The sequence below is a fragment of the Narcine bancroftii genome, chromosome 8 (assembly GCF_036971445.1).
Source record: "Narcine bancroftii isolate sNarBan1 chromosome 8, sNarBan1.hap1, whole genome shotgun sequence".
NCBI classification, from domain to species: Eukaryota; Metazoa; Chordata; class Chondrichthyes; order Torpediniformes; family Narcinidae; genus Narcine; species Narcine bancroftii.
This window is the reverse complement of record NC_091476.1, coordinates 3,868,229-3,883,271: the sequence shown is the minus strand read 5'-3', so window position 1 is coordinate 3,883,271 and position 15,043 is coordinate 3,868,229. Positions and strand designations below refer to the sequence as shown.

At 36.9% G+C, this 15,043-nt stretch overlaps 1 protein-coding gene across 4 annotated transcripts in view; it reads left to right on the top strand.

Moving 5' to 3' along the window:
• tfdp1a (transcription factor Dp-1, a) overlaps positions 1-8,125 on the top strand; it is a 56,832-nt gene extending 48,707 nt beyond the window's left edge. For all 4 annotated transcript variants that reach the window (XM_069892690.1, XM_069892692.1, XM_069892689.1 and 1 more), the window contains 2 exons: positions 4,395-4,479; positions 5,096-8,125. In XM_069892690.1, coding sequence (XP_069748791.1) covers positions 4,395-4,479; positions 5,096-5,282 — 272 coding nt within the window. In that variant the 3' untranslated portion in view covers positions 5,283-8,125. The remainder of the gene's footprint in view (positions 1-4,394; positions 4,480-5,095) is intronic.
• Positions 8,126-15,043: the final 6,918 nt, after the last annotated feature.

Genomic DNA, 15,043 nt, shown 5'->3' with positions numbered 1-15,043 from the left:
CTTTACAGAAACGTGGCTAAATGCAGATATTCTGGACATGGTACTACAGCCCAAGGGCTACATCCTCCATCAGGTTGATCAAACACCAGCGTCTGGAAAAACCAGGGGAGTTGGCATTTGTGTCATCATTAATTCATTGTTGTGCGCAAACATGACGGTCATGTCCCAGCTCTGCTCCCCCGACCTGAAACATTTGGCAATCACGTGTTACCCTTTCTACCTGCCAAGGGAGTTCACTGCCATCAACCTAGTTACAGTACATCCTCCCCACCCCCAGGCTAATATCAGGCTGGCAGTGGAGGGACTGAGCACTGATTAACAGCCATGAGACAGCACATTCTGATGCCTCCCGATCATTGTCGGAGACTTCAATCAGGCCAACCTGAAGTCCTGACAAACTACCACCAACACTACACATGCGAGAACCAACACACTTTGACCACTTCTACACCACCATGAAAAAAAAATAACCATGACCACACTTCGTTAAGTCTGATCACCTGGCTGTACTACTTCTCCTAGCAAACAAGCAAAGACTGAAGACCACAGAACCATTGGTAAAGGCAGTGAAGGTGTGGTCGAGGGAGGCAGAGGAGCGTCTGCAGGACTGCTTTGAATCAGTGGACCGGAACACATTCAAGAACTCATCCATACACTTGAATGAATATGCTACAGATGAGTTTGTGCCCATGCACAAATACCAGGTGTTCCCCAACCAGAAGCCCTGGATGAATCAGAATCTGCAACCTGCTGAGGAAAAGAACAAGGGCATTTAAGGCAGGGGATCGAGATCTTTACAAGAAGTCCAGGTACAACCTGCAGAAGGCCATCTCCAAAGCAATGTGGCAATTCCAGAGGAAAAGAGAGACAGAAACCCACCAGGTATGGCAGGGAGTGCAGGCCATTACAGCCTACAAAGTGAAGGCGAGCACTATAGATGGCTGCAATGCTTCATTACTGATGAAATAAACACCTTTTATGCCTGCTTTGAGAAGAACCACCAAACAATACCTACTGGAATCCCTGAAAAGGCAGAGGACCCTGTGATATCTGTCTCTGAGGGAGATGTCAGAACCTCTTTCAAGAGGGTAAACCCTCACACGGCGTCAGGCTTCAACAGTTTACCTGGCAGGGTACTGAAAATCTGTGCCAACCAACTAGCCAGAGTGTTCATGGACATTTTCAACCTCTCATTCTGGCAGTCAGAGGTTCCCGGTATCATCCCGGTACCCAAGAAGAGCACGAACTGCCTCAACGACTACCACCCAGTAGCACTAACTTCTGCTGTGATGAAATACTTCAAGAGGCTGGTCATGGCCAGAATTAACTCATACCCAAGTAAAGATCTGGACCCTCTGCAAGCAAATTTCCTATTGTTACAATCTCTCCACAGCAAATGGACTATCGCTGGCTCTCCACTCAGTTCTGGATCACCTTGAAAACAGCAAATCATGCATATGGCTGCTCTTCATCGACTAAAGCTTGGCCTTCAATGCTATTATGTTATCAGTACTGGTCAAGAAGCTACAAACTCTAGGCATCTGCAACTGGATCCTTTCTCATTGGAAGAGCACAGTCAGTATGAATTGGAAACAACGTCTCCTCTTAACAGGCACACCCCAAGAATGCGTGCTTAGCCCACTGGTCTACTTATTATACATCCCATGACTGTGGAAAGGCACAATTCCAATGTCATCTACAAATTTGCCGATGACACCACAGTTGTCGGCAGAATCACAAACTGCAATAAGGAAGCGTACGAGGTAGATAAGATCAGCTCAATGAATGGTGTAACGACAACAACCTTGTGCTCAACTTCCGCAAAATCAAGGATATGATTATGGATTTCAGAAGGGCTGAATAGTGAAGAAGGTCAACAACTTCAAATTCTTGGGTGTCATCATCTCCAAAGATCTGTCCTGGAGCCTCCACGTTGATGCAATCACAAAGAAGGCTCGCCAGCACCTATACTTTGTGGGGTTTTTGTATGTCACCATGGAGAACCTTCTGGCTGCTTAAATCACTGCCTGATATGGAGGCACCAACTCTCAGGACAAGAATAAACTCGAGGATTGTTAACTCAGCCTGCGACATCACAATTACCAGACTTCACTCCAAGGACATCTACAAGAGGCAGTCTTAAAAAAGCAGCCTCTATCCTCAAAAACCCTGACCACCCAGGCCATGCCCTCTTCATTCAGCTACCATCAGTGGGGGTGGGGAAGTACAGGAGCCTAAAGATGGCCACTCTGCAGCACAAGGACAGCTTCTTCCCACTGCCATCAGATTCCTGAAGAACCAAAGACACGGCCTTACTTTTCGTGCATTATTTTAGTTATTATTTTGTAACAATGTCCTGTTTGCACTATTGATGCTGCTGCTAAACAGCAAATTTCCCAACAATAAATTCTGATTCAGAGGAGTGAAGGTTTAGAATATTCCTTATTAGAGGTTTTTGTTGTTTGCTATCTTGTGCATGGTGTATGGGAGGGTACTACTGCTCCAAATTTCGAAGGCAAGGCCAATAACTTTGAACATAAGGAATAGGAGCAGACTATTTTATAAGCATCTATCAGATCAAACCTTCCCCTTCTTAGCTTCAGGGAAAATGATCACTCCAGTCCAGGCAATTTTCACATGAATCTTCAGATAACTTGTAGGTGTAACTTGGGTCAATCAGGAAAAATGTTCCTCTCTGTATTTAAAGTTCTTGATGAGAGCTGAAGGTCTTTGCAAAGGATATTTAACTGTTGAATACTGGATGAGAATTTGGAAGAAGGATAAACAACTCCTTGAATAAGTAGGAATTAGGAATAGAGGCAAATGTCATCTCCAAATCTGGTTCCAAATTTTGAAAGAAATGTTATGAAGAGTTGGCATCTAAATGATGCAAGAAATAATTGCCTATCCATAGTTAAAATTGAGCATCCAGTTGTGACCAATATTCTTAAACTGCTGCAGTCCCCAGATTTTACCACTCACCTTCACACTCGGAGCAATTTATAGTAGCCAGTCCATACACATTCCAGGTGAAAGGAAAGGAGGAAATCCAAGTCCCTGGAGGAAACTTGTCTAGTCATGGAGTACATGCAAATTCCACACTGACATCTCCAGAGGTTAGGATTAAGTTTGGGTTGCTGGAGTAGGGAGGATGTGTGTGAGACGTGAACACGTGTCTAGTAAAAGCATCCATATGGTTGGCAGCGAGAACAAGAATGAAATATTTAAAAAATAAAAAAAAATTCACAAGCACGATTGGCTGAAGGAAGTAGGGAGATGTACGTTACATGCTATCATTAATTAATGTATAAATCAGGTTAATGTGAAAGCCAGATTCTTTGAGGTTTTTAAAAAATGATTAACATTCTTTCTCTCTAAAATTATAAACATTTACCTCTTCATTGAAGTCATGTAGTGACCAAATGGTTTTGTGAATTTGTGGGTAAATGTCCATAACTGAATCAGCCATGATGTCATTGAATGGCAGAACTGACTTGATGGACCAGATAGCTGACTCCTCCTTACTTTTTGTTCTTCTGTTGTATGTCTACCTGCAAACAACTAACTACACATCAAAAGACTCAAATATCATGGAACACTATTAATTTGATTTCAAGCATACCAGATTTGTCAAATGCCTATTTTGTGCATCAGTTTAGTTCATATTCCAAAGCTTGGTACATCGACACTAAATGCATTCCAGTCCTTTTGTACATATTTAGTATCATCCTGCTATTAGTTTTACATTTTCTCAAATGTAAATACATCTGCATCTCATTGTAAAGAATTTTAAAATTTTAAAGGAAAATATAATTTGAATTTCCTCAGATCTGGCAGTGTAAATATGTTTTAAAAAAAACAAGTTGTTGCTCTTCCGCCACAACCGCCAATCCAATTTTCCTCTACCAATACTGGTATTAGTGGCAACTTCCTGTACTGGATATTCCTGTGATTAAACCAACTTGAAAATGCTGAGAGTACCTGGTGCTAACCTATGGTGAACCAGCTGTAAGGTGCTAAATGTAATAATGCAGGATGTGCTGTTCAGAGCAATTAAATTCCTGTTTTACAAACGATGACCATATTTCATCTTTAAACTGCTAAAAACCTCTTAAATACTGAAGTTGAGATTTTCAGGTATTTTGGAACAAGTCATCTGATCACTTATGGTTGCTTCTTAGCAATTTTTTTTTAATCTAGTTTTTTGAGACATTTCATATGTGCTCATGGTTAGTCAGCAAAGATTTGGGGTTGTGGAGATGTTATTTTACAACAAAACGTATCAAAATTGAACATGTCCTTATTTCCCATAAAACATTATGCAACCATTTGCAGTTGGTACTCTATCATAGCTTTACAATTGTTGCAAAGTTTCACGTGATTTTCCTTGACAGAAATGGCAAAAGGAGCACAAAAAGTTAACTCCGGCCCAAGTTTAGTAGCAGCATCTGCACCTTCATCAAGCTTCCAGTCTAGCAGGTAACTTCTTTTCAGTGCTCTCTTTTGCTCTTGCTTTTTTCCAAACCACACCTCCTCTCCCCACCTCTCCCAACACTTAAGTTTCTAATAAATTGAGGCAAAAATTAAATTAAAACCTTTTAATCTATTATCTGTTGGATCCTGCTTTTCTAACTGAATACTATGTAATAACCATTTGAATTCATTTTCTACACAGGAAAAATTGGAAGTGATTTGACTTTAAATAAAGTGGTTGAAACTGAAGAATGCATTGATTTGAAATATTGCAAAATTGTTTTACTATATCCCTGTATTTTTTTAAAAAGTGAATTCTCTAGGTCCTCTCGTGGCTTGTATTATTTTTACTGATGTCTTTTAATTATTTCTATTTTAATTGTTTAGTCCTTTCCTTCTGACCTGATGTCTAGTTTTTCTTTGATTCTTTTTACCTTACTGCACAGATTTGTATTTTATCTGTTCATTCCTGTTATCTTGTTCACTTACACAGATGTATGAGCACTGGACCACACAGGTGATTCAGATAATTTTAATTTAAAATGTGTTCTTGGTTTCCAAAATGATCTTTTAGGATCAAAATGCTTTCGATTTTTTTTAACATCAACTATTTTGCTTTCAGAGCATTTGGTGCCAGTGATGCAATACTTGCCTTACCAACTGATACCGAAGTGGCCTTAGTGACTAGTCAAGCACAAGGAAGTTTCAATGGTACACATTGTTCTGATCCCAGAATGGAGACTCCTATGTCCTATACAGGTGAAGATGATGATGAAGATGAGGAGGAGGAGGAGGAGGAGTATGAATGAACCAATGATCATTCAACATCTATTCCCATTTTCTGTTGCTTAAAATGCATCTCTGGAAATACTGTCTCTGAGGCAGAGACTTTAAAAAATTGTTTTTGACTTGTGAGGGGTTTTAACTTAATTCTATTCTCTTCTAATTTAAGCGTAAGAAACATAAACAGAATTGCAGAGATACTTTTCTGAACACAAGAACAACAGTTGAAAATTTTAAAAGGAAGCTTTTGCTTCTCTGATCCACATTGAGACTTGTTACTGCGCCAAGTGCAGCTATAAAAGCTACTAGTTGTTCAGACACATTTGGAGCAATATTTCAGTGACATCTCTGGCTTCAAAAGTGCCATCTAGTACTGATGTTTACATGTAGTTCTTTTTGTTCTCAGCTGAGCTGCTGGTTTAGCACCTTACAGCAACGATGTCCCATAACAGGGGGAAGAAATGGAGATGGTTATCTCCCCTCCTACAAGTTTGCCTCCCGTTAGATTGCTAGATGGCATGGAAAGTGGTTGTGGATAGGGCCATTAACATGTTCCATCTTTTCAGCTTGATGTTTTGAAAAATTTGGAGTAGAGGAGAGAGGGTTTAAAAATGTAGTGCAGAAATGAAATTGAAGTGTTATTTGTACTTTAAAGGCTTTTTGCTGCTGCCAGAAAACTTTGTTTAAAAAAAAAACAATCTTGTGATTGGTTTTAGAATTTCTGGTTCTAGGTCAAATAAATAGTGCACTCTATAGTTCTATTTAGTATATTCCTGGAGCAGCAGTATTGTATGAAGTACTTTTAAAGCTTGACTTCACCTTTCAAACATTAGTGGTGTATTCATTGAACAGACACAGATCTTTTTACCCATCTTATCTTTGTAACCACCTACAAATAAATGCTGAACAAAGCCTGTTGCGGAATCAACAGTTTTTTTTTATTAAATGGGTTCTTAATTAAAAGAGCTTCCCTGATGGCCTGCGAGCGTTGAAATTTTCTGTGCAGTGGCTATACAATTGTGTTTTCTGCACAAATGTAGAAGTTAGGTATTTTACATGTTTCTTGTTTGCTGCTTGTTGTATTTGTTTGACGGTTTTGTTAGCACAGCAGCATTTGCAGTGCCCAATTGATCCTCCAATTAGATCTGAGTAATTGCACCACTTTTCTCAGTGTTGCCTGCTGCTGTGGGAGAAGGGGGTGGGGGGGGGGGTGGGGGGGAGAATATGAAATGCTTTTCAAGTCTATTAATATATTACAAGCTGAATTGGAATGATACTTGTTTTGTACAACTCATTTCCGATAGAAAATGGCCAGTAAGGAATAAAAGTCAGATGCAGAGCTGGTTGAGGTTGACTAAAGTTAAAAGCTGGCTTCTTCAAACGAATATGGGTAATGTAAAGCCAGTTGACCTGTTTTAATTATGAATAGTTTGCTGAATTGCTTTCTGATGCTGAGGTTTTCAGTGATGGAAAGCTGGCATTTCTTCTTCCTGGTGGAAACATACTTCACAGTTATTGAATGTTGGCAGTGCTGAGTCTGAAAAGGAGAAAACTTTTCCGTTTCCAGGTTAGAGGTTTAAGTCTACTTGGAAAGAGAAAATGGAGACATGCAAGTCTGGCAATGGGCTTGAATTTTCTTGGTATTTTTTTAATATATAAAAACAAAGGAGATAGAATCAAGTCTTGAAGAATCCCTCAGAGGTATTGCTTTTCCCTTTCATGCTTTGAGTAAAAGCATATTCACATTTAGTTTTGTTGGTTAAAACTTGTTTACTCATTAAGTTTTGGCTTGCTGAAAGTATGAGGACAATATCTCTATTTCTTGGGGTTTGTTTCATAATATTCAGTTGACCGATTTTCACTGATGTTTATTTTACTACCAGGAGCAATACAAAATGCACTTCACACTACTCATTTTCTTAATTGTACATGAAGGATGACCCTCATCATCCTCTAAGCAGCACATTAAAATCAGATAGCTGACATTTCATGGTCTAAATGGAACCTAAATGTGTGTGTATGTGAGAACCCATGTGTGTGTCTCCCAGATTTGAATGAGCATTTGGATTGAATAATGCATAGGAATTATGGCCCAATAGAGACCTAATAAACTGAGTCCGTATTGCGACTCTTAAATAGATTTTAAGGGAATTTCCTGAAGCAGCTTTTTGTGGATTTTTGTACATTTACAAAAACTTGGTCACAGAATTTTCTATAAACACTAGGTCTATTTATAGACCATATTGAGTATAATGAGAAGGCAATAACTGGAATAGGAATTATTTAAGACTGACAAGTCTCTAAAAACACATCTGGAGCAAAGCAATCTACAATATAAAAATGCAGTATTTAAAACAAATTTATGAAATCCCGAAGGTGTATATTTTGTCAGAATAGTATACTTCAGTAATACAACATCTTTCTTCCACATTACAAACCATGTAGTTGCACGTAATTTTTCCCTGTCCTAAAGAGCTTTGTTTATGGTTGCAAACTGAGGGTTGGGGGAAGAGATTGTAAATGTTGAGACAAAACATAATCTCTCAAAGCTGCAGTATCATCTGTAATTCAAACATATAATTCTGTCTGCATTGTTTCATATGAGGATGTTGTTTTTAGTTTCATGACTATCATTGAAATTTATAAGCTTGAAATAAAAACATAATCTTATTTTTGACTTTGGTTGAGAAATGCAATTTTTTAAACTGTTTCGGCATAAATTACTCTGGTTTTATTTCTCATGAATTAAGTACATTTCCAAAATGATTTTAGAAAGGATACAATGGCTGCCATTGTATAGGCTGCTTATGGCTTTTAAATTAAGCTTTATGATCAGAAAGAGAAGAAATAAAAATTATTTTAAATTACAGTCCTATTCATTTTCCTTTTATTTCAGGTAGAATTTTGAATGCTCTGTTTTGAGATTCTTCGTTATTCTTTGCTAATGGATAGTGGAACATTAAAAAGCAGCATTCTTCACTTTTCTCATTCTACCTTTGTGTTGACCCCTTTCCCAGAGCTACTTGCAAAATGCATAATCATTTTGCTTCCAGGCATGGCTTAAACATTTGAAACCTATGGTTTGTTTTCATAGCAGTTTGAATATATATTAGTTCCAATAGACCAGCAATATAATGCCTTTCAACTCTTTATCATGTTTCAGTTGATGTCAATTTTATCATGTTTCAGTTGATGTCAAAAGTAAATTCAAGTAAGTAAGTTTTCTTGGGATATCTTTAATTTTTGTTTGCCACAGAATTGATTAGAATCTGCAACTTAAAAGTCATTTTATTGACGAGCTTTCCAATGACATTTGCCTACCCTGGCAGTTTAGACCCAACTTAATTCCCAGGCATTGGTTGCACAGTCAAAAACCTTAGATCTGATTGTCTTTCTCCAAAGTTTTTTAAAAATCGCTGGGTAGACTTCAGAAGGAGTTTTTTTTTCCATTCCTCTGATTGACAGGGACTGCACAGACACTTAATTGAGGAAATGTTGTCATACAGCAGAAACAGAAATTGTTTTTGTTCATTTGGTGACTGAAGTAATTTGCAGAATTATCTACTGATGACAAAATTATCATTTTCATTCATTATTCTCATTAAAACGGCAACAGTAAATGTGGAAAATGTTGATAACTGGACCTAGTCATTTTTGGGAGGAAAGAAATCTTCACCCATTTACTAGCATTATTTCCCACATAACTGGTCACTTAGGTGTGTACTGTTTTAAGCAAACAATTTTGTGTTAATGCTATGGGTGGAAAATAACTTGTCATCCTGTTTTCACCAAGGTTATGTAGGTACTAATAAGAATATTTTAAAACCATAACTATGCTGCAGTTTCCTATATATATATATATATATATATATATATATATGAATGAAAAAAAATGTTTTAAATTTATAAGCATAATTGGGAGCTTCCTTGCTTTATATGTGCAGGGTTGCAGTGTGAAGAAATTTGGGTATGTTCAGCACAGATACATGGGCTGAAGGGCCTTTACCTGCACTGTACTATGCTCTGAATTTTTGTTAGCCAAACCAAGTTCATAATGGCACATGAAAGAATAATAGGATCTAAACAGATTAGGGTTAAAATTGGAGAAGTGCCTGAAGTTCTCTAGTTCTTGTTGTCATACATTTGAGCCCTAGAGTATGTAAATCTTTTTAGTCAAGCCCTAAATGTTTTCAAGGTGACATGAAACAATCCTTTTTAATTTTGCACCAAGGCAATTTACCTATTGTGATATGAGGATTTTATCTTATTCCAATGTACTTGGATCGTGGTTCTTGATCAAGACTAAAAACTGGAGAACCAGCACAATTTCAAATGCCATGGTCATTGTGAATCCTTATAATCCCAAAATGCTTTTGGAGCCTTGGTGGAAATATGGCTTTTTTTTTTAAGGTGATCAATGTTCAGTGCCAAGTCCCTGGGAAAATGTGTTCCTAATTGGAAATTCTTCTGTGGGAAATTTGTATCAATCTGACCCATCAGGTGTGAGACCTCAATGTTGTGTCTCAGAAAAGATGCTACAATATTCTGTGAGTGCTGAGTAGGAGTGACACCCTAGCTTTTCTGCTTGAGATTCTGGAGCTGGTCATTCTTCTGACACTGAGGCAAGAATACAATCCACTGAGCCACTGCCTGATCCACAGTTATCAAGTTGCATGGGTTTCAAAGCAAATTATTGGGTTTTTATTGTTGCAGTAGTAGTAGTGGCTGTACATTTCAATTGATTTATTTCCATTTGTGATGGGTCCATTTTTTAGGACAATTTTTTTTGTCAGGTAATTAAGTTTTTTTTAAATTTTTTAATTTTTCACACTATAAACCATATTGATCAAGATACATACATTTTCCTTCTTAAATATATACAGTGTCGTTTTCTCCCCCTTCCCTCCTTCCCTCACCTCCCCTCCCATTTATTTAAAGTTCAGAATATAAGATACATTAAAGCCGTTAAACAATGTTGTCACTCAATAAAAATAAACAAGAAATTCCACTGAGTCAGTTCTTTTCATTATCTTCTCCTTCTGTCATTTTAGGTGGTAGATGTCCACGGTAGGTTTTCTCTATTGTGTTTCATGTATGGCTCCCATATTTGTTCAAATATTGTAATGTTATTTCTTAAATTATTTGTTATTTTTTCTAATGGAATACATTTATTCATTTCTATATACCATTGTTGTATTCTCAGGTTATCTTCTAATTTCCAGGTTGACATAATACATTTTTTTGCTACAGCTAGGGCTATCATAACAAATCTTTTTTGTGCTCCATCCAAATCGAGTCCAAATTCTTTGTTTTTTATATTACTTAGGAGGAAGATCTCTGGGTTTTTTTTGTATATTGCTTTTCGTGATTTTATTTAGTATCTGGTTTAGATCTTCCCAAAGTTTTTTACTTTCTCACATGTCCAAATTGCATGAACTGTTGTTCCCGTTTCCTTTTTACAGCGAAAACATCTGTCTGATACTGTTGGGTCCCATTTATTTAACTTTTGAGGTGTAATGTATAGCCTGGGTATCCAGTTATATTGTATCATACATAACCTCGTGTTTATTGTATTTCTCATGGTTCCGGAGCATAGCTTCTCCCATGCTTCATTCTTTATCTTTATGCTTAGATCTTGTTCCCATTTTTGTTTGGTTTTACCATTTGTTTCCTCGTTCTCCTTTTCTTGTAGTTTAGTATACATGTTTGTTATAAATTTTTTGATTATCATTGTGTCTGTAATCACATATTCAAAATTACTTCCTTCTGGTAACCTCAGCCTGCTTCCCAATTTGTCCTTCAAGTAGGATTTCAGTTGGTAGTATGCCAACATTGTATCATAAGTTATATTTATCCTTCAATTGTTCAAAGGATAATAGTTTATTCCCCGAAAAACAATTTTCTATTCTTTTGATCCCTTTTTTCTCCCATTCTCTAAAGGAAAGGTTATCTATTGTAAAAGGGATTAGCTGATTTTGCGTCAGTATTAGGTTTGGTAGTTGGTGATTTGTTTTATTCCTTTCTACATGAATCTTCTTCCAAATGTTGAGCAGATGATGCAATACCGGAGAATTCCTACGTTGTACCAATTTTTCATCCCATTTATATAATATATGTTCGGGTATCTTCTCCCCTATTTTATCTAGTTCTAATTAGTCCAATCTGGCTTTTCCCTTGTTTGATAAAAATCTGATAGGTATCTTAATTGTGCGGATCTATAACAATTTTTAAAGTTTGGTAGTTGTAAGCCTCCTTGTTTATACCATTCTGTTAATTTATCTAGTGCTATCCTCAGTTTCCCCCCTCTTTCCATAAAAATTTCCTTATTATTTTCTTTAAATCCTTGAAAAATTTGTCTGTTAAGCGTATTGGTAATGTCTGAAATAGGTATTGTATCCTTGGAAAAATGTTCATTTTAATACAGTTTATCCTTCCTATCAGTGTTAGTGGTAAATCTTTCCAATGCTCTAAGTCGTCTTGTAATTTTTTAATTAGTGGATAATAATTGAGTTTATATAGATGGCCAAGGTTTTTATTTATTTGTGTACCTAGATATCGCATTGCTTGCATTTGCCATCTGAATGGTGATTCTTTCTTAAATTTTGAGAAATCCGCATTATTCTTTGGCATTGCTTCACTTTTATTTGCGTTAATCTTGTACCCCGACACTTCTCCATATTCCTTCAATTTCCTATGTAATTATTTTATTGATATTTCTGGTTCTGTTAAGTATATTATAATGTCATCTGCAAATAGACTGATTTTATATTCCTTGTCTTTTATTTTTATCCCTTTTATTTTCTGTTCTTATCAGTTCTGCTAGTGGTTCTATGGCTAATGCGAACAATAAAGGAGATAGTGGGCATCCCTGCCTTGTTGATCTGCTTAAGTTAAATTGTTTTGATATATATCCATTTACTGTCACTTTCGCCAATGGCCCCTTATCAGGTAATTAAGTTGATGCTTTTATAATTGAAAATATTTATTTTACACAACTCATTTTTGAGAAAATTGGGTTTCCAAACTCAATTTGTACATTGAGTAAGTACTCTTTTGATTGGTTAGTGGAAAGAAATCTGGTGTCTTTAAAAAAAAAATGAAAACAGGCTGCTATGACCATAACCAGTAAGAAAATTGTTAAATTCACCTCTGAACTTTTTGATATGGCTGACTCTTGACTGCCTCCAGATCCTGTCAGTAATGGATAAGAGAGACATGCTAATTCATATCACAAAATTTTTAAGTCTTAACATTTAATAAGGTCGTGACTTTTAAGTTAGAAGGGAAAAGATATCCATTCTTAATATTTTGAAACTTGATCAATCAAATGGACAAAGATGTCACAATGAGACTGGAGTTTGTGCTGATTATGGTACACAATGAAGGTTTTTTTCCTGTCACATTTTAAGTTTGCTTCAAGCATACAAAACCCGAAAGTGCAACATGTGATTGAAAATTCATTTTCTGCATTTGCACATGGAATTCTTCCCTGCTGTTCTTGGTTCAGTCGATGACAAACATGGTGAAAGGTTTCACCAGGACAATGTGACTATGGAAAGGTGGTATCAGGGAAACTGGAATCCATTAATGCTGGTGAACTGTTGTTGGGGACTGACACAAGAGGCATCAGTGCTGAGTACAGTCAAATTGGCAAAACATTTTTTGGTCACTTGAACTAATGCAGTGTGTCAGCATCATTGCAATAAACAGGCTAAATTCAACAAAGGTTCATTTAAAATATTTCTCCAACTTCCTAGGTGATAGAGCAAATCTCAATTTATTTGTGTTCAGCTTGAAGTTGCCTATCATAATCCCCTATTTTTGGGAAGCAGCCTTTTGGGGAAAAAAATTGTTCTCCAGTGTAATTTTTTGCAAACCATAAAGAGATGTTCAGAAATAGTTGAGCAACAATATAAAAATTCTTATCCATTTCAGACAAGTCTTCGGTGTTTTGGTGCATTGGATCTTTGGGAAACTAACCTATTTAGAATATATTACAAATACCAATATGTTTATGTATTGTGCAAAGATTGTGTTCTTTCCCAAGGTGAGCAAGAAAAGTGAATTTCTATCATGGATTATTCTCAGTACAAAAATAAAATACATTCACTTAAACTTTTTTACTGGCAATTCATGAACAGACTGTGAAAAATGGACATTGAATGGGGGTGAGTATTTTTTTAATTCCCATCCTTTTGGAGATGGACAGTGTCTTTCCTTGAAGATGGTGTTGCATTTTAGCTGTTGAACACCATGCAAAGATTTCAATAGTGTGTAACTTGTTTTTGATACACTTGTGGCATATTGGGGCATTTCAGGAGGCAGTTAAGAGTCATGTGCAGAGCTGAGGCTAAAAATACTGCTGGAGGACCTCAGTGGGTCAAGTTACATTAATGGGAGACAATGTTCGATATTTCAACCTGAAACCCTTTATCAAGACTTGGCTTTGTGGGGGGGGGGGGGGGGGGCGGCGGCGGGGCGGTGGGCTAGCAAACACCCAGCAGGTTTTACAGTTTAAATCCAACAAGGAATCGAGTGGGAGAAAGGTGGAGGGGGCTCAGAGTGGGGAATGTTATGTCGTAGATGAAAAACAACAGAAATTCACTGAGATTGATATTGTTTTTCTTTTAAAACTATATATTAATAACTACTAACAATATAACAACTTGACTAAATTTAACCCCAACTATGCACGAATATACTTGTGTGTATGTGTGTGGGAGATACCCAAACCATAACAATTCTAAAAAGTCATTCCAAATTTCAGTCTTACGAAGGAGATGGAAGTGACTGGACTGCTGAAAGCTCACAAATCCTTGTTGAGTTTCTTCCAAAAATATGTCACAACTATCCTTTTCCATGCATCAGTGAAATGAAACGTGACTTCCACGATGCTTCCTTTACCCAGATATGAGCCGATCAAAGTGACCGTTCCTTTGGTCATGGTGGTTCAATAATTCCCCTGATAGGGAGAATCATCCGAGTTGTCCATTTCACACAGTCACTCCACCTCTGTTCATTAGATAGCTGGTAGTCAATTAATGAATCCTGTTTCTTTAAGTGTCACAAACACATGATTTTAAGTGTCCCATCTGTTTTCCTGGATTGTTTTGACTTCCAGAGCAGCAGCATTGGGTAATGTCTCTATTTAATGGTGCCATTCAGTCTCACCACAAGCTGTGACTGTTTTCCACCTGTATTAACCCTTAAAGTGATAGTCACTAAATAAATGAGCTTGTAATCGGGAGCTTGGGGGAAAGAAAGAGATGATGAAAAAAGAACAGTGCTGGGTGGGGAAGGGGAATGGGAGGTACAAACAGATACAGGAACTAGTAGACAAGCTGGAGTTGGATTAGTTTTTGATCCTTCATGGAGGTACAGTTTTTTGCACTACCAATAAGTAGTAATTCTGCCCCACCTGCAGGAGGAAGAAGCTCAGGTCTCTATGTGATGTCATGTATGTTCTTGGACAATAGATTGGAAATCTGAATAAATAATGACAGTCAAAATAAATTAATAATCTGTGCTCCAAACCATGAATAATTTTTAACTTAAAGAAATAGAGATGTATGGGATTAAAATATAAAATTTAGAAAATAAAATATATAAGCAATGGTTTTTTAAATCGCAGGGTGGATAGTCGGCAATAGTTTGGAATCTATTTGAATCACAGGGTTATACCGGTAATTAAAAATCTTACACCTCACTGAGCAATTTATAATATTTTAATTGGCTTTTAGAAGGTTAAAAAGTGGAAAAAGTTAGATTGATCTCTATGCTGGTTAAA